This window comes from Meles meles, chromosome 9 (assembly GCF_922984935.1).
Source record: "Meles meles chromosome 9, mMelMel3.1 paternal haplotype, whole genome shotgun sequence".
NCBI lineage: Eukaryota > Metazoa > Chordata > Mammalia > Carnivora > Mustelidae > Meles > Meles meles.
In genome coordinates, this window is record NC_060074.1 from 82,336 (window position 1) to 107,223 (window position 24,888).

Sequence of the window (24,888 nt, forward strand, 5' to 3'; positions counted from 1 at the left end):
ATTATTACTATTATTATTTTCTTTGTGGCTATATAGGTATTATTTTCATATCATTGAGCAAAGAATAAATTTCCACTACTGAGAAGTTTGTTTTTTTCCAGGAAGTTGGACACACTGGGAGGACCATGCAGAAAAATGGTGAGTGTTGGGGTGCCTGGATGGTTTTGTCAGTTAAGGGGCTGCCTTTGGCTCAGTGTTGTTCCCAGAGCCTCTGGGATCAAGCCCTGAGATGGGCTCTCTGCCTGGTGGGGAGCCTGCTTCTCCCTCTCCCTCTGCCACTCCCCCTGCTTGTGCTGCTGCTCTCTCTCTTTCTCTCTCTGTCATATAAACAAATAAAATCTTAAAAAAAGAAAAGAAAAGTGGTGAGTGGGAATGGGACGATCCAATCAGCCAAATCAGCTAAATCAACTACGGTAGGAAGTGATGTGATGTCACAGTCAGACCCCACTGACATTATGCTAGATGTCTGGGATATCCGCAGGCGCTCCAAAAGCAGAGACCACAACTGAACGTGCACGGCTTCTGGTCTCTTCTGCAGTCCACACTACCAGTTCATCTTTATGATGTCGGAAGTAGCCACCCAAGATCCCAGTCTGATAATTTGGGTGTCTTTCTCTTTCTCCCTACCCCACCCAAACAGTCAACTTTCTCTGTGTTTCTTGCCGGGGATACCGAATCTCCTGCCTTTCCTCTTCTTTCCACTGTCACAAGACTTGAGCAGCTCCTCACCGCTTTGGGGAACACCTCTAAACTGACCTGCTGTCCTCTAATGGGTCCTTCTGTAAATGTCTTCCATGCTGAGAGCAAAATGATCCTGCTGGGCTGACTGGTACCAAGTCGGGTCCCTGACTGGTTTCTTTCAGTACTTCATAATCGCTTGCAGCATAAATTTCAGTTTCCTTACAGGGCCACCTAAGCTCTTACAGGAGTTCATGTATATGAAGGTTTAAACAGCGCCCAGACACGGTGAACTCTATAGAAGTGTCTGCTACTATTTAATTTTTTTTTAGTGACCTCATTTTCATTCTCATTTTCCATCTAAAACACTCTCAACACTCATTGCTCACAATTTTCCAAGCATACAGTGTTTACTGCCCACCTCTAGGCTACACACACACACACACACACACACACACACCCCTGCTCCAGTTTTTAGACCACCGGGTCGCACCATCTACATCTTCTTCCTTGTATCCCTCCTCCCCTGGTGCTTCAGAGTGCGCTCCCCACACCACAGTCACCTTCCTCCACATTCTGTGCAACCTCAGCACGTCCTGGTGTGTTTCCAGGGGTAACCACCACACTGGATGCTGACTTGCTTATGTATCTCTCGGCCCTAACAGGTAGGAGCTCCCAAAGGCAGGGACTGATCTCGCTAATTTCAAGCGCTGGACAACATGCCAGCCCACCATAAGACCTAATACTCATTTAGGAAATGTGGGGGGTTTTGTCCAAATGAAAAGTGCACGCTGCCGTCAGACACAATGTAATTAAGACTGAGAACAGAGAAATCCCCGCTGGAGCAGAGAGAGGCAGTTGAGTCAAAATCGGCAGAACCGCGTTGATTGTCGGCCTGTCCTGGCTGTGGTGCAGCCAAGCCCGCGGGGCTGAGGTCCCGACGCGTGACCCGTGGGCGCTGCGGTAGGTGTTTCGGGAGAGTAACCGATGCGCCCCCCTCGCGGTTCTGGGGTCCGGTGGTGGGAATTTTATCCACCTTTCTGCAAAATTTCCCGTGTCTCCGTGGGGCTGGAGGGTCTCATCGCCGACCACCGCCAGAAGGCGTCTTCCTCCCACTGCCCCGCCGAGGCCGCCACCCCGCGCCCCAGCACCGCGCGGACCGGGTGCCCCGAGCAGGTGCCCAGCAGGTGCCCCGCAGCCGCGCGGGGGGAGGCGGCGGGAGGAGGCGGGGGCGGCGGCGGGAGGCGGCGGGAGGCGGCGGGGCCCCGCCCTGCGCGTCACGTGCGCCGCGGTGCGAAGTCCCCCCTCCGCCGCCCGGTCCCCGGCGCCGCCTCCTCCTCCCCGCGGGGCGCGCGAGGCAGACGGCGCGAGCCGCAGCGAGGGAGCCCGCAGCCCGGGCGTCCGCCGCCGCCGGGAGCCCCGCAATATGCCGCCGCGGCCCCGCGGCTCTCGGCCATGGCGAGGCTGCGCCGGCGCGTCCCCTGCGCGCTGCTGCTCGGCCTGGCCGCGCTGCTGCTGAAGGCGCGGCTGGTGCCCGCGGCCGCTCGCGCCGAGCTCGGCCGCTCCGACCTCAGCCTCATCCGGCAGCAGCAGCGGCAGCAGCAGCGGCAGCGCGAGGAGGCGGCGGAGAGGCCGGAGGCGCCGGCGGTGCGCCCCACCGGGCCCGCGGCAGGTAGGTCCCGGCGCCGGCCCTGCGCGGGCGTCGCCGCGGGAGCTCGCGGGCCTCCTGCCGCCCCCCGCGCCCGCCCCCCGCGGACCCGCCGCCCCCCGCGCCGCCCCCGCCGCCCCCGCCGCCCCCGCGGACCTGCCCGGACCCCGCCCGCGGCTCGGCTGCGCGCGCTTCGGGGACCGCCCTGCGGACCAGCGCTCGGGGCCGGAGGGGCCGGAGGGGCCGCCCAGGCCTCGTCTCCTTCCCCCTCCTCGCCGAGCCCTTCCCTGCGCGTCTCCTCCGGCCCCGCCGGCGTCTGGGCTCCCGGAGGCCGAAGCTTCGCGCCGACACCCACGCGCCTTCCCGCCGCTCGCGCCGCGTTTCAGTTTAGACCCGGAGGAAGCTCGATCCTTCAGTTTCCCGTTTCTGGGCGCTCTCGTCCCAGGGAGGGTGGCGGCCGGTTTGCACGATTCCCTGCGTGTCCTGCGGTGAAATGAAGCGAAACGGAGCGGAGCGGGGTGCGGGGAGGCCGAGGAGAGGCGGGAGACGCGGTCCGCGGGGCGACCCGGGCTCCCAACCTCTCCCCGCCCCCCCTCCTGCCGCGGGGGCTCCCGCTGTTTACCACGGACATCCGTCCCTTTGGGCAGGTGCGCTCAGCCGCCCCCAAACCCGAGTGCATCCTGAGTCTGCATCGGCTTTTGAGCTCAAGTCCTGCCTGGTGACGTGCGAGACGGCGAGGAGGAGACGCTGGGCTCGGCGTCTCCTGCTGTGCGCGTCGCGGGGCAGTGCTGGGGCCTGCGGCCGCGACCCCGACACGACGACTCCGTCCGTCCGCCGCGGGTCACGTCGCGGGCGCGTGCGGGAAAGCACGGGTTTCTCCCAATTAAACCAGTTAATGACACTCGAGTGTGGGTTCAAGTCCTGAAAGGGACGCGGTCTGTGCGGGTGTTCCTGGCTTCCTGTGACCCCAGGCGCTCCCAGCAGGGACGTGCGGGTGGTTGAACCTAAGGAAACCAAAGCCGAGAGCCATTGAGAGCCGGTGAGGTCAAGGACGAATCAATTCCGAGAGGGCTGGTGGGTTCTGTGCTTTGCAGGGCGTTGTTATTTTGATATATCTCTTTTCAGAAATACTAGTTAGTTAAGTGGGTGTATGTTGTGATGAAGGTTATGAAAACTGCAGCATAGGAAAATTTTGTATCGAGCTGCAAATTAAAATGCTTATTTTGTGGTATTTGTGAAAATATTTTTGAAAACGTTTGTTGTCTGGGAAACTCACAGTTTTTGTCTTATTTACGTATTAGGTTAATCAAAATAAAGGAATTACTACCAAGCAGATCAAACCAGAGCCTGCAAAGTAACCGATTATGACTCTCGCTTTCCCTCAAAAACTAACTTCCCAAAGCCAGTGGCAAAGAAGAGACCAACTCAGTTGATTGCGGTTTTAATTATTGAAATACCGTGTCCTTTAACGAAACACAACCAATAAACAAATGAGTTAAAATATTCCTCTGAGCACATTGTCACGAACGGGTCTTCCCATTTCCACTTTTGTTCCTTTACTGTCTGTTCTGCTCTCCCAGCTGATGATCTTTTGAAAAACATCCCAGAGGCTCATGGCTGCCCCCATTCTCCAGTTGGCTGCCCCTCTCTTTCACAGTAGATCTCCAGACTCCGAAAATGGCCCACTGAGGCTTAGAGCCTCCCGGGGCACCCCTCCGCCTCCTGTCTCTCACTTCTCTGAGCCTCGCTCACTCCAGTACCTCCACACTGGTTCCCTGTGTCTTCGTTTTTGCTCCCACGTGAGGCTTTTGGCCTGGCCGTTTTCTCTGCCTGGAATTCTGAAACTTCACTTTTCTCAGGTTTGCTCCGTGTCATGTCACAAAGAAGCTTTCCTGACCAGCTCAGTTAAATGGTCATCTTTATGCCCTTTTGTATTGCTGCTTCTGCCTGGCGCTTGCTACCCTCAGCCCTTCCGCTAAGTCTGCTCCTCCTGCTAGAATGTAAGCTCCGTGAGGACATGACTTTGTGCTGTTCACTATTAGGTTAAATTGTTCTGTGTATTTCGAAGACCTGGAAGGACATCCCTTGTACCTAGGTACAGATGAATGTGTTCAACAAGTGAATGAGTGAATAAATGAATAAATAAAAATGCTGGCATCGAGGATCTTTCTGATCCTTTCTGGGCATTTGCTATTTCATCATCTTGGGAAATTCTGCACCGGAGTTTAGCGAGGGATATGTTACAGGAATGTTGGGTAGACATAGATCCTATACATAGATCCTAGATGCATACTTTATCATGTGCCGAATTTTAGAGATGTTTTCTCATTCATTATCAGGAAAGAAAGGAAATATGTTTAAGAAATTCCAAACATTACCAGTAAAAGTATTATCCCACAGGGCATTTATATAAAGAAACAGAAAGACTCAAGACATTAAAAGCTTCATTAAGTAAGAAATCTAACTGAACCAGTTGGCTTAGTAGAAATCTATCCAAATTATATCTTCAAGCATTTGTTTCCAGGCAATCTCAACCACTTTCACTGTTGTTTTTTTTTTTCTTTTTTTTTTTTCTTGGTATGAAATTCTCTAAGGGCTCTTCAGAGTTTTCATTGTGCAATTATGTTTTTTTTTTTCCTGTAAATGACTACATACTTTGTAAGTAGAGGCTACATGAAGTTTAGATGCTTAGTTTTAGCTAATTTCAGTGTTTGTCCTATTCCAACTGTAGAGAACTGATCGATGCCAGCACGGAGTCCGCTCATCACACCTGTCCAGATTCTTCACCCAAGTGCACTTACAATCCCCTTACGACCTGGGAGGTATTAATATACCTTTAAATAGCTGTTACGGAGCTTGGGTTAATTCTTTGACTCTGCTTGGCACTTCTGATTCTTTGGACAGGTTATGTGAAAAAGTATAGGACTTGTCACAAGCGAAACTTTGAAAACTAATAAGGCATATTTAGTGACTGGTACGTGACTGAGCCTTGTCAGTCCACAGTAGAGAAATTGAGCATTGACCTTGGTTCGTTTTCTCTGGATGTTATTATTCTGAAAATGTGTATCTTTGTATTCCTGAGAAATTAGAAAGTGAGGGTGAAGAGTTGAGTATGAGATGGTAATAATCAGGACATAAAAAAAGTGAACGTTTGTCTTCTTAATTATAAAACACCATCTTTGAGCGCAGAGAGAAGCAAGGCTGAGGTCGAGGTCTGTCAGGCCGTCCTCTCCAGTGCAGGTAGCCGCTTGGGTTTCTCCATCCACACCAGTGTTTGTTAGAAAGAAAGATGTGGGGGACCAGGGGAGAACTCATTTGGGGCTGGTGGTAGCTGAGAAGCCTTGTTCACCTTGACGACCCGTTAGCCGGGAGGCTTGCTGGGGGTGGGGCTAGGAGCCGAGACAGTCATGAGCTCCAGTTCAGATTCTGCATGTGACGTCACACAGGGAACCGCATCTTTCTGAATGTCTTCTGCGCACAGAAAAGCTTCTCGAGAGATACATATTCATGGTATAAAACTTTTGATGGTACCTTTCACTGATACATATTTTAGCCTTTTGATTTTGGAAAATAGTCAAATATACGGAAAGTAAACACAACAGCGTTTAAGAAGCCCCTACTGGTCTCCCAGCCGTGACAGCGGCTGAATTGGGCCGCAGTCGTTTCACACACCCATGCGCCCATTTCCACTGTGTGGGATTTTGTGTGTGGGGGGGGGTTGGCAGGGGAATGCACATAAGATATGGAAATGTCCATATCTTAGGTGTACTATTCTATATTTTTGACAAATGGATAGGCTCATGTGACCATCAACCCTGTGAAGATAGAGAACCTTTACGTCACCGTAGAAAGTTCCCTCCTACTCCCTTCCCAGGCAATCCCTGTCCCTTATCAAGAGACGACACTGTTTTAATTATTTTTATCATACACTAATTTTGTGCATTTTCTGGCGCCTCATAAAATAGAATCATATAGCATGCACTCTTTTGTGTCTGGCTTCTTTAGCTCCGTCTAATTTCCATAGGTTTTGTCCATACTGTTGCGTGTTCAGTAGTTTCCTTTTACTGCTGAGCCATAGCCCATCATAGGGATTACTCAATTTCATTTATCGCTTCCTTCTGTTGATGGCAATTTGGGTCATTTCCGGCTTTGACTATTGTAAGTGAAGCTGGTACATTCCTGGACAAATCGTTGGGTGTTCACGTCCTCATATCTCTTTAGCAAATGCCTAGGGAATTGCTGGGCCAAGTGGTACGCTTAGGAAGTTAAAACATTTTCCCCCAATTCTGTGTAGCTGGAACCACACTTAATAACATATAATTTAAAAATTATGAAAGTCAATAGAGCATTACTGTACGCTTTTTTTTGTCACCATTCGTCATCATTAGTTTTTTTTTTTAATTTTTTATTTATTTGACAGAGAGAGATCACAAGTAGATAGAGAGGCAGGCAGAGAGAGAGAGAGGGAAGCAGGCCCCTGCTGAGCAGAGAGCCCGATGCGGGACTCGATCCCAGGATCCCGAGATCATGACCTGAGCCGAAGGCAGCGGCTTAAGCCACTGAGCCACCCAGGCGCCCCGTCATCATTAGTTTTTGATGTACTGTTCCATGACTCATGGTTTATCACCCAGTGCTCCAGGAAATCCGTGCCCTCAACACCCATCGCTGCGCTCACCCATCCCCCCACCCTTCTCCCCTCCAAAACCCTCAGTTTGTTTCTTGGAGTCCTGAGGCTCAATAGTTCATCCCTCCCCACCCCCGCTCTGATTCCCCCCACCCATGCTTCCCTTCCTTCTAACTATACTTTCTGTTAAATTCAGATAACTTGATTTAAGCTTGTTGATAAAGAAACCTGATTGAAATCTCCCATCCATGAAAGCATTTATTTACTTATTTACTTTTTCCCCCTATTTAAATGAATTTGAAAATCAGTAAGAGAAGTGGGATTAGAAATGGACTGTTCTGTCTGAAGTACTCATGCTTTAAATGCCATATTCCCAGATGGGGTAATTATGATTTCTTTCCAGGATTTTAGTAACCAAAGGGAGCTATTTCTTGGTGTTGATTACTGGTTGAAAAACACATGCCATTGTGTTGAATTTGAGTTCAGTTTGTTTTCGTGGTGGTTTTGTAATGTTTCCAATGTGAGAGAACAGAAACAACCAAATATTTTTTTGAAACATATCAAACACCCTACCCCCCAGTTGAGTTTGTAAATACTGACCTGGACTCTCTTTCAGGTTTGTCTGACTAGGTTAGCTGCAGCATTTTCATTCGCTCTCTTGGCTTAGTGTAGGTGTCTTAATTTCCTTTTGTCCAGATTGCCTTAGCTAGAACATGGAAACAATGTTTTCCATCTACAGTGGTAAAAAGTATACTTTGTTGTATTTACCTGGGAAATTCTAAAACTTTGAAAGCTGTGTGCCGTGATGCAGTATGTCATAAGCTTAAGAAACAGCCTGTTTGCTTTTTTTTTTAAGTTGCTTTTATTTTTTATTTTTTTAAAGATTTTATTTATTTATTTGTCAGAGAGAGAGAGAGTGGCAAGCAGAGTTAGAGGGAGAAGCAGGCTCCCAGCCGAGCAAGGAGCCGGATGTAGGACTCCATCCCAGGATGCTGGGATCATGACCTGAGCCGAAGGCAGCTGCTTAACCAACTGAGCCACCCAGGCGTCCCACCTCTGTTTGCTTTGAAGATTGTTTGGAGATGTCTCTTTAGTTCGCCTTTTGTGTAAGCACAGCCCATATGCCTAGAACATAGCTGATTGTCTGCTTTTTAAGTTCTCTCACGACTGTTTGTGTCCGTAGGACCAGCAGTATTCTTAAGTACTTGGTGATGAGGTCTGTGACTATAAAGGCCCATTCCCTTGGGCCTAAAACGAGTGATTCTGAGTAGGGTATTTTATCTCCTGTAGGGTAGAGTGTGTCAAGGAAATGGTAATCATTGTCTGCCCTTACTAACATAGCAGGTCTACCGCTGGAATCTGGAGAACCCAGACTAACTCGCCCCAATACTGTATTAAGCTTCTCTGAAACCTTTAGTTGATAATGCCTCTTAAGATATCTGTGTTAAGGTTCTATGTCTTGCACAGAAATTAAGATTTAAAATGAACTTCATTTATATGTGAGTGAGATCTTGATTTCTATTTAATGTGCATTTTACTGAAGGTTTCTATATCAAATTAGGAAATAATTCAAAAATAAATGTTCATTAGTATTGTCAGTTATTGTACTTAGTTTAGTTTTGTTTCTGTTCAGTAAAGAAATGTTATTTAAAAACGGTGTAGTTTTGGGGCGCCTGGGTGGCTCAGTGGGTTAAGGCCTCTGCCTTCGGCTCAGGTCGTGTGTCGGGCTCTCTGCTCCAAGGGGAGCCTGCTTCCTCCTCTCTCTCTCTGCCTGCCTCTCTGCCTACTTGTGATCTCTGTCTGTCAAGTAAATAAATAACATCTTAAAAAAAAATAAAAATGGTGTCGTTTTAATCCATTTGTTGGCTCTGTGGACATGGAGAACACATATGCAGGTAAGGCAATACCGATTCATATCTATGGCCCTAAATGCTAGTTGGTTTTAGGTGACCAGTTAGCTGGAAGCTGGTAGAAATGTCCAGTCTCAAGCCAGAGCTCATGTTGTGAGGACCCTGGCTTATTTCTCGGGAAGGTACTTGAGGGATATGGTACAATTCCATACCCTCTGACTTGCTAAAAATATAATGAACCCTGTATCCGTGGTTTTGTTCCCACGTAACTACTCCCCTGCTTTATTGTAACAAACAGGATGGATAGATGGATGATTTGTTTTTCCTAGTGCATTAGCAATAACCAGGAGTTGTATAGAAGTTGGAAGTGTCTTGGAGTTTCTGACTTACTGGATTTTGTGGCCCATTCCACCCTCACTTACTCCGCTGTTTTGGGAAAGGGTAGAAATTAAGTTGTCAAAATTTGCTCAGTATAGTTAAGTGGATTATGGTTCTTCAGAACTTTGAACATGTTCTTTCGTGTTTGTATGAGTAGAGTTTATAAATGCCTGGGTGGCTGAGACAACATTACCAAAGATACCAAAAGAATATCTATTTATTGTAAAAATGAAAACAGGGAAGCCATACATTTTATGTAAGGGGGAAAAATGTCACCAAAAGTTGTAGGAATAGTAGGATTTGTTTAAATATTTGACTAAGAATAAACTATGCATGAATCAGTGGTAAGAGTATGTCATGAAACACAAATTATGATTAATTAAATTTGTATACCTAGAGTTAGAAAAAAATCTATTTATATTTAAATGAATTGATATATTCCAAAGCTTTACATTTACAGACATAAAATAAGTACTTCCTTAAAATAAGTACTTCCATAAAATAAGTACTTCCCAAAATATAGTTTCTAATACGTTTGTGCTATTCGATTTTAGATTTTTAGCAGAAAAGCTATGATTTAATACTTCCCAAATTAATCAGTTTAACTCTCATTCATAATCATAAGTAAGAAAATGTTTTAGTAATGTATGAAACAGCTAATCTCATCTTCCAGTGTTATTTATAGTGGAACAGTATCTAATTTCAATTAAAATATGTAATAATTAAAAATACAAAATTTTCACTTTGCAGATTATAGTAAGACTTCTTGAAACCCTGTGCTCTTAGAACTAGAATGAGGTAGATGTGACCTTTCCCTAAGTGCTTTGCCCTGTGTTTGAAAAGTATCTGACCTAAGGAGAACACATCCGCATTGTAAAAGACTTCGTGGTAGCCCCTGGCAGTTACAAAGTCTGGTAAGGCTGAGCGTTAAGGACAATCCGATGTTCTCCCCTCACAGTAAGTAGGACTAGGATGAGTGAATGTTTTTATCATCTAAACTTTCCCTGTCAACTGATTCAAGATTGTGAATGAGAAGAATGGAAAGTGTGTATTGTAAAATTCCTTCTGTACCATAGTATTTCAAAGAGGGAAGGTCTTGTGATTTAATGAAGCTTGGTTAAGTGTGGGATGCAAAAACGTAGGAGGTGAAGACTTTGGAGTCTGAAGAGGAAGGAAGGAGTCAGAAGTACCGTAACTCACTGCGGTGAGTATGAGAGGGGGTCAGGTCAGTAAGTTCACGGGAGCAGAGACCAGGCAGAAGGCGTGACTGTGTGTATGAGGGACCAAGCAGCCAAGGGAGAGGTGTGGGGGGTTCACAGAGAGCCTGAAATTAATGATGCATCTGCAATTGTCTGGTATTCAGAGTCTCTCTAAGATTTTCAAAGGAATCTTTGACCCCAGAAACGTTAAGAAAACCTGCCCTTGTTAATTGGTCCTTTGTGAGAGGACTCCATAAGAGGAGGGCAGAGGTAACATTCAGACTCAAATAACAGTTTTGTATGTTCTTAACATGTGAAGTTCTCTGTTACTGTGCACACGTGATGGGTAAAATTAGTCGTGTGACAGCAGCGTAACTAATCCTCCGGGAGGCTTTAACCCGTACGGGAACTGGTGGCTTGGGGTGCATGTGCTCGGTCAGTCCGTTCATCCTTTGGCTACCATCCCTGCTGTGGACTGGCCACCAAGATCCAACAGATCTCTCTTGCTAAATCCCATGACTCTGGATTGCTTGATATCCAGGTTTCGTTATATAATAAACTGGTGGGATACCTTATATCTGAAAAAACCCTCTGTTCAGAATTCGTTGGCAGTCAACCCAGAAACTCTCTGTGTCTTGGCTTTTGGCCATAACACAGAAGAATGGGGTCACTGAGATTAAGTTAATAATCTTAACAAGGGCTCTGATGATTTTGTGAGTCATCTAATCCCTCCAGGTCTGATTATAAACCTCAGTCAGTTTTAGCAGATGAGGACCTACCCGGGTTGGTATTAATTCCCCAAGAAGGCATTTATAAAAACCCAAGCCTTTCCCCACCCAGTGAAATATGTATTAATCTTTGGTCTTTAAACAGTTTGGGGTCAACATAGTCATTTCCGCTTACGGTGATTTAAGTCCGCCGGCAGACGAACTTGCTGCTTTCGTTACCGGTGCTCTCGCGGGCTTCCAAGCCAATGCTGCTCCTGAACTCACTGAAACCTATATATCTTCTGCTCACTCCCTGGTTTCACTAATAACTGATTACATTGGCAAAATGAGCTTCTGTGATGAGTGCATAGCAGAGTAAAGAATTTTCTTTGTTTTGAGGAGCAACTTTACATAGCAGAATTTTTCCTTCATTTGAAAATCCAAATGGAGAGATTTGTATTTCAACACATTTCCGTGTTTCGAAGATAAATAAATGTGTCGCGACTTGGAAAATTGCAGCTTCAGAGAACAGCATGGGGCACAGACATGGAGGCAAAAAAGAAAATGACATCCGTGCCGGATGCAGGTCTTAACTGCGAACACTGTGCCCGCGCACCCAAGGGGCGGCTCCTGGTCCAGAACTTGGGGCAGGGACTATGTGGGACCCATCATGGGTCCGGCAGCTTGAAGACAGGTCTAACAAAGGCACGTGAAAACAGGCTGACCCATTCTGCTCCCCTTTTACTCCCTGTCGGCATGTCTTATCAATAATATAATATCGAGTCTATAGCTTTGCGTAATTGGCTAGGCAATCATTATGTTATTTTTAAAAAGTGATGGCTAAGTATTAATATTATAACCATAAAGTGCTTGATATTGTAATATGTAGGTAATTAAAATATCTTTATATTCTAAAACCTAAAAATAGAAAAGATGGTATATTTCGTTTTCATTTGATTTCACATTCCTGACTCTCCGACCACTCTTCCCTCTCACGAGGATCTCATCGGCCGTCTGTGTGCTGGGGCTCCCCAGAGCTCACTCCGGAATGTGTCCCCCAGCTCTTTCACACCTTTGTGTGTCTGTATCACAGGCATTTCCGTGTAAGCATGTCTAAATTAGCCCATGATTTTTTTCATACTCCTTCCAGAATAGAAAAATCTCCTCCTTTATTGCTTTTCTTTCCTTTAACTATAATCCCCAGAATTTATGTATCTTACAACTGGAAGTTTTTAGCTTTGACCACCTTTTCCAAAGTTCCTTCCTTCCTGTTATTAAAGACAAACGAAGAAGGGTGAGGGTCCTGTCCTGCCATTTCCTCCACCTTTTCATCCATTCAGTCCCCAAATCCCAGGTTTGTCTCCCAAGTGTCCTCCTCTGCTAGGTTTTCTCCATCTTCCCTGCTGCTGCCCCGGCCCGGGTTATGCTCACGCTCTGCAGGCCGGCCTACTAACGGCCTCCGTGTATCCATTCCAAGATCCATATTCCCCAGAGCAGCCTTGGGGTCATCTGCTCTCAACCCCATAGTGGTGTTTTATTTTTAAATACAATCTAATCGAGCTTCCCATGACATTGCGAACCAAGTCAAAGGTCTTAGCGTGACCGACAGGGCTTTGCGGGATTCACTATTCCCATCTCACTCCGGCTCTCAGGGTCTTGAATGTCACCAGTTCTGCGCCTCAGGGACCGCGATACACATGGACTCACCTGGCTGCTGCGCTCAGACTTCAGACGTTAGCTTAAATGCTCCTTCTTTTAAACGGGTTTTCTTGGGCTTTCCAGATTGAGCTAGGTTCCTCTGTTGGGTGGTCTCATAAGTACGTCCTACTTGCTCGAGGCACGTAGTGGATTTGTAGCGAGGTGCCCATCCGTGTTTCTGTTTTGTCTTCTCTAGATTAGAAGTCAGACGGGGCCAGGTGCAGCACCTGTTTTGGTAGGGGTTGTGTTCTGGTATAAATATTTATTGAGTGAGTGAGTGACTCCATATAGAGAAATACTTTATTGAATACCTTCTCTCATTTACTTGCTTGAGTTGGCTTCTCTAAAGAGTGTATTTAGGAGAAGGATGTTATAGAGGGAAAAGGTTGTAGCACTTTCAGGATGAAGTGGCCAAAGTGTATGTATTTGGGATCAAGAGAATGCCTGGTTTCTTTCTTTTTTTTTTTAAGATTTTATTTATTTATCTATTTGACAGGGACAGACAGCGAGAGAGCAAACACAAGCAGGGGGAGTGGGAGAGGGAGAAGCAGGCTTCCTGATGAACAGGGAGTCCCGACATGGGGCTCAATCCTGGGACCTTGGGATCTTTACCTGAGCTAAAGGCAGATGCTTAGTGAGTGAGCAATCCTGGTGCCCCAAGAATGCCTGGTTTCAAAAATATGTCTGGGAAGAGGAATGTATTTACTCAAACTCAATACAACATATGTTGGTTTCTATATGGGGCCAGAGATGATATACAAGATACCTACAGTGACTGATTTCATTCATCATCTTCTTTCTTTTTGGAAACGAAACTCACTGCGTATCTACTGTTTGCCAGGGGACACCCAGCGGGGCTGTAGAGAAAGAGGCCTGAACGATAATCGAGTGTGATGAGTGCTGTGTTGCTGTGTGTAGAGGGTGCTGTGGGGACACAGGTTTGAGGAAAATCGTTTGGCCGGTGTCCAGGAAGAAGGTACACTTAAAGTGAGTTGCAAAGGGCTGTAGAAAAGCAAGAGAAGGACATTATTTTCTTATTTTTGATTTGGATTTTTTTCTGTGATAACAGTACAATAATTCGATTCCCTTTTATCTTTGCTATTCTCTAGAATTTGATTTCTCCTTCTATGGCTCATCATTTTGAGATTAAAAATAATAATAATAATGCAGCTTCTTTCACAGTGCCCACAAACTTCTTGAAGACAGACTGATGGCATGCATGCCTCTCTTAAAGAAAGGAATTGAATCCAGAATTCGAGCATAAGCCCGTTCTGTCCGTGTGGCTCTGCTGTGTGACCCCGCAATCCGTCCCTTCCACCTTTGCGTGGATACCCTACCGTGAAGACAGCTGGGCTGTCTACCACCTTGACCACATTGTGCTGTTCTCTCGCTATGTCAGTCCTCAACACGAACACAAGAGACCACTTGTGTCTCCATGTCTCCTAGGACCTCCTTCCCGCCCGTCTGTGCCAGCCCAGGGCCGTTTCTCAAATCTGTCGTGAAAACGATGTGCCTCCTGTTCTTTCCCCTTCAATGATCCTAAATTCCGTTTCCACACCTCACTGAAAGAAGTGAGCCATGCAAACTATATGCTGTTAGTGATTGTGGCTGGCATCCGAACTGAGACTTTAAAAAATGTAATTATGCAGAGCAGTTGCTTGGTTTAAAATCTGAAAGTTTATGACTCCTCATAGGTAGGAATTTTATGTATCCATGAAGTTCTTCTCTGTTAAAGTTAAGCCAGAGGTGAACTCCTCGCAAGAGGCCATTTAGCTGAGAATTGCTTAGCAGGAGAAGGGGCATCACATCTACTCAAGCTGGCTACGTCGATGTGTGTGTGTGTGGGAGTGAGTGAGGTTCGCTCTTGCCACCTGAAGCATTTTATCATGCAGTTTCTGAAATTTTTTTTAAACTCCTGAAATGTTGTAAATCCTCCAGGCTAGAGGGATCTCTCCCTGCAACAGGGGCTCACGGGGAGAGCATTTGGGCTGCAGCCCAGTGTGTTCGCCGCTCAGGCTGCTGTGTGGTCGCTGCCTCTCGGGGCTCCCCCTGCCCATCGTACCACGTGCCCCACTTGAAGTGTGTTTACATGGGAAAGCCAGTGTATGAATCTGTTCGTGGAAGACTTTGTCTTAACCAGCAGACAGCAGACCCCCCCCATTGTGTCTATTCCGGTCCTTTCTCGAACCCTCTGCCCTGCGGAGAACCGGGCACCACCACGGATTCCGCCTCCTCCCCCACAGGCTCACCTGTGGCTCGATGAGTTCTTTTAAGGACCCCCCACGGTGCCGTAGCGTCCACTCCTTCTGGCTTGCTCTCGCGGCCACTTGCTCTGTCCCGGCCCCGCCCCGGACTTCGGGTCTGCCACAGTAGCCGAGCAGGTCTCCTGTTTGTTTCCTCCGAGTGGGACCGGACCCCGCTGCAGCCGTCTGCTTGCAGCACAGCTTCCTTCAGCTTTCGTTACGTCGTCATTAGAGCCTCATTGAGATTTGAGTCCTCTGCCTGACCTCTATGTCCCGCCAACTTTTTAAGTAAATATTTTGAAATATACTGAAAAATTGAAGTGGTGTAGTGAATATTCCCATATCCTTCACCGGGATGCAACAGTGGTCAAAGTTTTGTCGTATTTGCTTATCTCTTACGATTTGCTTTATCGCGCACACGTGGGTGCATTTGGTACCATGGAACCAACTGGAACGTAGTTGCAGGCATCCAGACTTTCCCTCCCCGAAAGCTCCTGTGCGCCTCTCTTAACATCTAGGTAACTTTTGATGAACAAGTAATCATTCTTTTGAAATGGTGAAATAATTAACAATTTTTAGTGAACTGTATAAAAATTAATGAGGAAAAGATAGAGCTTCAAGTAACAAATGATGGATTGTGTGGGGTGAATTCCTAAAAGGGTTCACTTTGATTTGTTATATTTTTGCAAATAACATCTTACTTATACCGCATGTCCACCGCAGTGTGCTAGGATAGTGCTTTGTATAAAGGTGACATATTAGTTATGAGACTCCCCAGAATGGGGGATTCTGCTACTTATTTTGTTCCTCGGTCATTTCTTACCACTCAAGGTCAGTTGTTTACATGTAACTTCTATGTGGTCATATGTAGAAGTGTGTGGTACCTCTCTTCCCCTTTCCTTTTGCTGCCCTCATGCGTCCACGTTCGATGGTGGAGACGGTAAGATGTAAAACCGAAGACTTCTCATCCGTGTGGACGGGGCCAGTAGCCTTGAACAGTAACACAGATGGAGTTCCTGTTCCAGTCGTTCCCAAGACCCGGCCAGATCACTGTTGTCCTCGTGTTTTGCTTGAACAGCCTTTCCTTGTATGAGCTGATAAATTCCCATTTTTGCCTCAGCAAACCCTGGTTGGATTTCTGGTAACTGAAAAGCCGTAGCAGGCTCAAAGTGTCGTCCGAGCTAAGTCCTGACTCCAAGCAAATTTTAAATTTGTTGACATTTTCTCTCCCCAGGGGCCCTCCCTACCTCTGTCTTATCTGTAACTCCCCCCAACCCCAGCTCTGCTCTACTTGTCCATGAAGCTTTTCCAGTCCAAAATGATTTCTCTTACTAGATCACTCACAGTCTCTGTTTGGCAATTCCGTACTTGACGGCATGATGTTGTCGGTCAGTCTGTGTTTCTGCTCGTCTTTCTCCTGAGCTGCTGAATGTGCTCAGAGCATAGACCCACTCCTTCACCCGTCTCACGTCCCAGAGTGCCCAACACGCAGGACGTGCTCCATGAAAGCTTGTTGCTTTGTGCCATGCTGTGACTCTGTCTTTCATTATTTATGTATCTGCGCTTCATGCCTGCCACAGTGCTCTGTACATAGCTGGAACTCTAAAATTCATGGCAATAAAAGATGTGTTTGTCCTTAGACTTAGGAGTACGGGGCAGATGCTGATGGTATTAAAATGATTTTGAAGATGATGAATAATACTACATTGTGCGTTAAGATTGAGAACCATCAGTCAGTCATGACAGTAATACACCAAAGTACAGGGGCACCTCAATGGCTCAGTGGTTAAGCCTCTGCCTTTGGGTTGGGTCACGATGCCAGGGTTCTGGGGTCGAGCCCCATATTGGGCTCCTTCCTCAGTGGGGAGTCTGCTTCCTCCTCTGCTGGTCCCTCTGCTTGTGTGTGTGCGCACAGGTGTGCGCATCTCTCTCTCTCTCTCTCTCTCGTCAAAGAAATCTTAAAAAAATCTTAAAAAAAAAAGATAAACCAAAGTATAATGGTTAAGCCTGGAGCACTGTTTAGAGTCCTTTCCTTTCCTTTCCCTGCCCTATATTTTTGTTTCCTTCCATTTTTACTTTTATTTTTTGTCCCTCATTAACACTTAGTTTTGTCACTTTTTGGTCCGTGATGATAACCTCATGCTTCTCACGCTGGCTCCCCTCCTTTTCCCACCTTTTCCCTCAGGTCAGGGCGCTGATTTAGCTGTAGGGTTGCAGAAAGAACCTTTTTATCTCCTCAAAATACTGCCCTAGGGCCTCTGGATGATAAAAAAAAACAAGCTTCTAAGTCTCCGTTGCAAACAAGTACATTTGATGAATGTCTTCGATGATTATCAAAAGTCCTCTTTGTCACAGAAGGTATGCTACGACAGAGAAGTCATGAAACCTTTTTATTGGCACTTTAAAAACCTGGGGACTAGGTACGGAGTCCTGATTGTCAGGTTGGAGAGGAACGGCCTCGGAGAATTTGAGACCTAAAGGCAGGCTGGTGTGGCCACTGTGGAGAGCATGAGACAAGGCAGGGTTTAGGTGGGTTGGTTAGGGCCAAAGGTCAGCTTCTGGGCCCTACACGTGTTTCCGGGGTTGATGGCTTTTCCAGGAGAGGCGTCCCTCTAGGGCTGTGTGGTTTGGCGGTTAGAACATGGGCTTGGGGTTCGGGCAGCGGGAGTTCCGAAGTCTGCTCTGCCTCCCTTGCCGTGCTCTGGGGAAGAAGCGTGCGCAACTGTTCGCTGTCAAAGCTGACACGTGTGAGACGCCTCGACTGAACAGAACTTACCAGTTACTGTTATTGATAGATTATTTCTAATAAATAAAATATTTCAGAGATATGAATACTCTGGTTTGATTTATATTCTTGGTAGTATGTTCGTAAGAGTTGAGTAGGTACACAGAGAAGGGAAAAATGCCAGTTTTACAATTTTCTAGCAAATGAAGCTGGATTTGTTTTAATTGTTTTATTGTTTCTTTGTAAATTAGACTTTAAAAGTACATGTGTTTCTGTAATAAGAAATATTGAAGTATATCATGGAATAAAATTACTGTTTTTCTTTTAAAATCTAGAAGCTGCATTGTCTTCAGAATGTTACGTCAAGCGGGCAAAACATTCAAAAGCCAAAAATCAGAGTGAGATTTTCACTATTCTCTTGATCCCTTTTGTTTCGCTGAGAAGACAAATTGGCTTTTAAGAAAGACTGAATTCAAACAGTGGTTTTTATTATTCTCTTTTCTGTCCAGAAAATCTGAACATGAGCTAGAATATTCTCAGCATGCAAATGAGCCAACGAATACCGGCTCTGGTCTTTCGGAAAACGTCCTGTTCTAAGAGCAGAGTTTTCCTTTGTGGAAAAAACAGGAAGGTTTTGGAGTTCTCCTTCTCTGTGCTTGCCGTGGCATTGTGCTGAGACGTATCATCTGTCCCTTAAAATGGTGTATCTTGAAACACCCTCCTTAGAAAGAATTCTGTGGCAGAGCGGAGACCTTACCCATTTTGAATACATACTCAGAAGAGTAGTAAATCCTGTTCTCTCACCCATCACTCCACATAGAGAGGGTAATTCAGACCCTAATGGAGACAGCTGATTGATTAACATATTGATTGGACCTAGAAGATTGCCATCTGTGAAATTCGAACCTGACTGAATTCTCAAATTGGTATGGCAGTTCCCCTAACCAGTTCAGAATTTTCTTATGTTGAGTATATTCACAAAACAAATTTAAGCACTTTTCATTAAAAGATGAGAGGAAAGAATGGAACAGAATTATAAACTACACGTTAAGAGAAAGGCGTTCAGAAATTATTTGCCATTCTTATTTCTCTAAGTAGGAAACAGGAGAAAGTCATGAATTATTTTTTTTTAAATATTTTATTTATTTGACAGAGAGAAATCACAACTAGGCAGAGAAGCAGGCAGAGAGAGAGGAGGAAGCAGGCTCCCTGCGGAGCAGAGAGCCCAATGTGGGGCTCGATCCCAGGACCCTGAGATCATGACCTGAGCCGAAGGCAGAGGCTTTAACCCACTGAGCCACCCAGGCGCCCCAGAAAGTCATGAATTATAAAGGCCAAAATTCCTGGTCATGTTGGAGATTGTGTCCAAATTCAAATAATAAACCAGATGAAGTTTGGAAAGTCGGCAGGACAAAAATAAATCAGAGCAGGTGGTTTGGGAACTATTTTTTGTCCTCTTTGAATTGACTGAAAACGCAGGACTGAACCATGTCAAACTGATCTTCTTCCTCCTTACTCCGCAGCCCAACAGATGGCAGGAGCCCAGCAGGGACCCAGACTTGCGCTGGGTTGACAGTAACAGCTTCCTGAATGGTTGGGTCCACGGGGGAAGGTTTGCTTCCTGATCGGTTTGGTGAAATCGATTGACAGGTGCAAAGGCTAACAAGACAGCTATGTTTAAATTGATGGCTAAATGAAACATTTGACCTCTATCACTCATTTTTTTTTAATTCCCTCCCCCCCCTTTTTTTTTTTTTAAGATTTTACTTATTTATTCATGAGAGAAAGAGATGCAGAGGCAGAAGGAGAAGCAGGAAGCCCGACGTGGGGCTCGATGTCAGGACCCAGGGATCACCCCGGGATCACCACCCCAGCAGAAGGCAGACGCTTAACCCACTGAGCCACACAAGCGCCCTACCACTCAGTTTTTAACCTAAGTAAAGCAGCTTATGCTATTCCCTCAGGCTTTATCATCAGAGAAAGAATTATAAAACTTTAGGGATGGTAATATCTTAGTCTATAAAGTCCAATAATTAAAAATTAAATATGATACACTGAGATTCTAAGGTGGAAAATCATTCGAACAGTCAAATAGGGGTGGGCACGTGGACTCCTCTAACTGAGCACGGCCCGCGCTGGCGATCATGTGCTGCGCAGTCTCTGACTTTCGGCAAAGACTTCGAAGAGCAGGTTTTCTACTCTCAGTTTACCTGTCGTTTATAACGGACGTAGACATAAATATAATTCAAGGCAGGATGTTACAGTGTGCCCATTCGAGTTTTACAGTGCTGTGGGAACAGGAAGTTAGGTGAGACAGACTTAGACTTTCATTATTAAGGGTTGATTTTCTGATTGTTTATAGCTTAATTACCTGCTTTTTGATCAACGCAGTTTTAGAACCTACATAATGGGGTGGTTGGAAAGGAATCAGGTTTTTTAATTTTTTATTTATTTTTTATTTTTTATTTGCCTATGGTGTCTAAAAGGAAGGTTCGCTGGTAGAACTTAGGGCAGGAAATAGAAACTAAGTTTTTTGTTTGTACTTTTATAATTACTCCTATCTTCGCTAGAGGAACAACTTCCCTACTTCTGTTTTTATTCAAGACATTTTTAATCTTAATTATGAAATATTTGAAACATAGACATATAGTCTATCTATAGTGTGTGTGTGTGTGTGTGTGTATATATATATATATATATATATATATATATATAGGATTTCCAGGTAATCACCACCAAAATTAATCAAATATTAGCTTTTTCCTATATTTGCTTCAGATAACCTGTCCCTCTTTAAGGAATAAAAACTAAAGATAATCAGACTCCACTTTCATCTTTTGACCCACATCATCCAGTATTATTATTACATTATTATATTTCTCGTAATTATTATTCTGAAGTGGGTGTCAGTCTTTTTGTTTGAAAAACTGTAATAAATATATGTACATATTAGACATATCCTCTGGCAGTTTGCTTTTTTTCATTCAACAGCATGTTTGGGGGACTTGATACATTCACACTTTATTAATTGGGTTTAACTGATGCATAATATTCCATCATATACATAAGGCACACCGATGTACAATTAGGTTTTATCTAGCAGTTTGCTATCCTGCAGTGTACACGTGGCCAAACTAGCAGTTGTCTCCTTCTAGACGAGTCTGAGAGTTCACACAGTGTTCAGAGAAGTGGGATCACCACATGGTATGGTGTGGCTGCACAGTTTGGATTTGAACTGCGTGGCAATAGGGAGCTGCTGCAGGTCTGAGCGAGGGAATGACAAGAGGGTGATAACACAGGAAAGAATAAAACGCAGGCACTTCACTGTTGATATTGTATGGAAACACTGGAAGCAGGGAGACCCCAAAGGACCTGTGGGAACCCTTCTGTTGGGGCCAGACTATATTGGGATCCATCCTCCCCTGAGATTGAATAACCCAGGTGTGAGGTGGTGGGCTCCTTGGCTAAGGTAGTACAGCAGATTTTTTACTGATCAAAGTATCACTTGTGTACATTCCTGACCATCGATGTCAGGGTTGGCCATGATTTGCAGTGACCCTGATTTAGTGAATATCATATATCTATTCCTGCTGAACTCAGAAGAAGCCATGTGGCCTTTGGCCAGTGACATCTGAGTGGAAGGACACCTGCTACTTCCAGGCAGGAGCTTTGAGAGCCACTGGGAGGTTCCACTCTCTTCATGTCCTCCTCCGTGAATTCCTTGAGGAGCTGCTTTTTAATCTATCTAGGTCTGTCCAAGTAACTCTCAAAAGTAGCTGTACAATTTGCATTTTCCTGGTTACAGATAGGTGCTCAACATTTAAAAAAAATTTTTCTTCTACTTTCCTTCTTTGTGAGCTTTTTTGTATGCATTGTCTGTTTTCTCCTTTTTTTTTTTCTTTTGATTTGGTAGTTTTCATATCTTTTGAATAACAATCTTTGTAGTTTATATTTTTTTGAAGATCCCTTTTCCCAGTGTCTAGCTTGTCTTTTAACAATGTTTTCTAGGGCGCCTCGGTTTTCTAGTGGGTTAAGCCTCTGTCTTCAGCTCAGGTCATGATCTCAGGGTCCTGGGATGGAGCCCCCCATCGGGCTCTCTGCTCAGTGGGGAGCCTGCTACCCTCTCTCTCTGCCTGCCTCTCTGCCTGCTTATGATCTCTCTCTCTCTGTCAAATAAATAAAATCTTAAAACAAACAAAAATAGGACAATGTTTTTTAGAGTCTTTTGTGAAAAGTTTTAAATATTTTGATGTAGCAAAATTTCTTAATCATCACATTTATGTATCCAGCTTAAAAGTTCTTTCCCTAATCTGATGTAATTTGAAAAATCCTCTGTATTTAGTTCTAAAAGTTTCTCTGTTCATATTTAAGTGTTTAACCCATCTGGAATTTAGTTTTGTGTAAGAAGCGGGGTACAGAAATAGATGAAATAGTTTAAATCTTTCAAAAGTCCTTCAAAACCTGTATGCATTACATTCTTCATTCTCCGTGAGCTTCAAGAAACATTACAACACTTAAAAGGTACCTACACTTTAATGCAAGATGTTCAGTTATTTGTACTTGATGCATCATCTTTATTTAAGTATGTATTCTTTTCTCCTGAATTACTTTATTTATGAAGTAGTGTTGCTTTCACAGCTTTTCAGATGAAAAGGACCCCTGCATCGTACTGATGTGAAGGATGCAGCTGTAGTCAGCTTAGAAGACTGTTAGTGACATTACTTTTTCAAAGCGGGCAGTACCGTGCTCATGTCTGCTGATGCTGAAACGGCTGCTTTGTGTCGAGGGGTGAAACTACCGTTTGAAATCTGAAGCAAAAAATCCAAGTCTGGAGTCTGGTGCTTACTGATGGGCAGAGCCAAGCTGGCCAGGCAAAGCGCTTCTCCGCAGAGCTAGAAACAGAGTTTACGTGGAGTTTTTCTGGGCAGTATTGAGTTCAGAGATTGGGGAACCTTCAGAGCTGGTGGCGGGACGACATTAACCATGGACGTGGCTTCTCTGAGGCTTTTGCTGTTTGGCGGTGGGTCCACTCCTGGGTGCCTGATGTGCGAGGCGGTCGCGGGTTGGCTCCCTTACAGAGACGAGCTCGAAGAGACAAGCTGTCCATGATTTGTTGCTTAAGGAGGTTCAGGCCGGCTCCGTGGTTCTAAGGCTACAGGATGATCCATTAAGCACGTTTATTTAATGTGTGTTCTGGTGCTTACCATTGCCGCGGTGACAGAACAGTCTGTCTGAGGAGTGTGGCACCTCTTCTGCTCTTGCGTGTGTAATTCGTGTTTGGAGCGGACTGCTTCAGAGTGAGGTGATGTGGTTTCTCTTCAGAGAAGCTTGAATTCGGATTTGGGAGTGGGAAACAGTGTATCTGGTTTGGTAGTAAATTTGCCTCTGCACAGCTTTGGCATCACGGAAAAGAATCGCATACAAGTTCATCTGCTGTTCCAGAATCTTGCACAAGGGCTGGCATCACGTCTTGGGTGCCTCAGTTTTCTGCTCGAGGAAGAACAGTGTCTTTAATTGAGCACCACACTGTCTGCACTGCTTCCTCGCAATGGCATGTCGAGCGGTTTCCTTTTGGAATCCTGTTTTCTCATTTCTGAAATGGGAAGAAATACTTAAAATGGGTTTGTGAGACTTGAGATGAGTTCGTAGATATAAGAAACTCAGAACAGTGAAAGTCCGTGGCATCCGGTGTTAACCTCTCTTGCTTCGTGAACATTTGGTGAACACATAAAATTTCTTATTTGAAATAGACTTACTTTTCCATCCAGTTCATTCCAGATCAGTTAAATGAAGGTTAAAGTATATGATTAATATCTTTGCCTAACAGAAGTAATAAAAATGAAGCCTTTTTCCTAATTGGCAACTCACAAACATGGATCATTTATCAAAATTCGCTCCAAGACTTTTTAGTAAATATCAGTTCCATTACATTTCTATAATTTGTCTTTCATGTAAAATATATCTTATTGAGATTGTTTAGTTTCATAGGAATAGACAGCCTTCTTATAAACTTCTTTAAGAGAAAAATTTCCAGAAGGGCCAAATTATACAAGGTTAAATGTATATAAAATATGTGCTCACTTTATGGGGGAGGTTTTGGTGAGGTCAGCATTTCTTCAACAATTACCAGAAGAGACTTACCTTCAGAAGCTAAAAAAAACTCAAGTGTGGAAAAATAAGACTGAGCACTAGTATACTATTCATTGCCGAGTGCTACGAAGCACTGTGTGTTATTTCATTTCATCCCCCAGCAAACCCAGTGAGGCGTGTCTCTTAGGTGCTGTTCTTGTTCTCATTTCATGGATGATATTGAGGCACAGAGTGGCCGTTGGCTTGTCACAGCTGCATAGAAAGAGACAGAGTGGGACTGACCCTCTGGCTGTTTGGCTTTTAAAACAGACCATACTGTCTCTGGGGGGGAAAGGACCGTGTGAGCCCATAAAGATAAAACACAATTTTGAAATTAGCAGTGTAGTTACAGCAGTCTTTAGAGGAGCATGCGTGGTGGGGACGGCAGTGGGAAGGGAGAGAAACTCAAGCAGACTCCCTGCTGAGTCTGGAGCCCAGCTCAGGGCTTGACCTCAAATCTTGAGATCATGACCTTGAGCTGAAAGCAAGAGCCAGACGTTCCACTGCCTGAGCCTCCCAGGTGCCCCACAGCAGTCATTTCTATGTGGAGCTGGGAACATGCTGATGTCCTCAGCAACAGTTAGAAACTTAGATCATGTGAATCATTGAGCTCACTGAAATTTCATGCATTTTTACATATTTATGGGTACATGCATTTGTGTATCTGTAGTTGGGGGTTGTGGAGGTGAAGAGAAATCGTAGATCCATCAGATAGTCAAAAAGGTTAAGAAATCGCTGGTCTGGTGTAAAGAGGGGAATTGTCTTCAGTGGAGTTTTCTCCTAATGACCGGGATGGGCAGATTTGAAAGTTCATTTAATTTATGTTTCTTTCCAGGACAGCAGATGAGTCTAGTATTAATGGGTGCTTTCGTTCAGATGCCATTCTTTCTTCTCTGTCTCCTTTTCCCTTCCATTCGGTGCCCTCTTGTCTGTAGTTCCTGCCCTCTGCCAACTTAGGACTTGGCATTTTGGCTCAGTCTGCCTAGAATTTTCTGTCTGCAGAGGTTCT

At 45.1% G+C, this 24,888-nt stretch overlaps 1 protein-coding gene across 1 annotated transcript in view; it reads left to right on the forward strand.

Annotated features, from left to right (window-relative positions):
* Positions 1-2,035: 2,035 nt before the first annotated feature.
* The window catches only part of FAM171B (family with sequence similarity 171 member B), a 64,617-nt gene continuing 41,764 nt past the window's right edge, over positions 2,036-24,888 (forward strand). Inside the window, exon 1 of the mRNA XM_046018985.1 lies at positions 2,036-2,350. Coding sequence (XP_045874941.1) covers positions 2,134-2,350 — 217 coding nt within the window. The 5' untranslated portion in view covers positions 2,036-2,133. The remainder of the gene's footprint in view (positions 2,351-24,888) is intronic.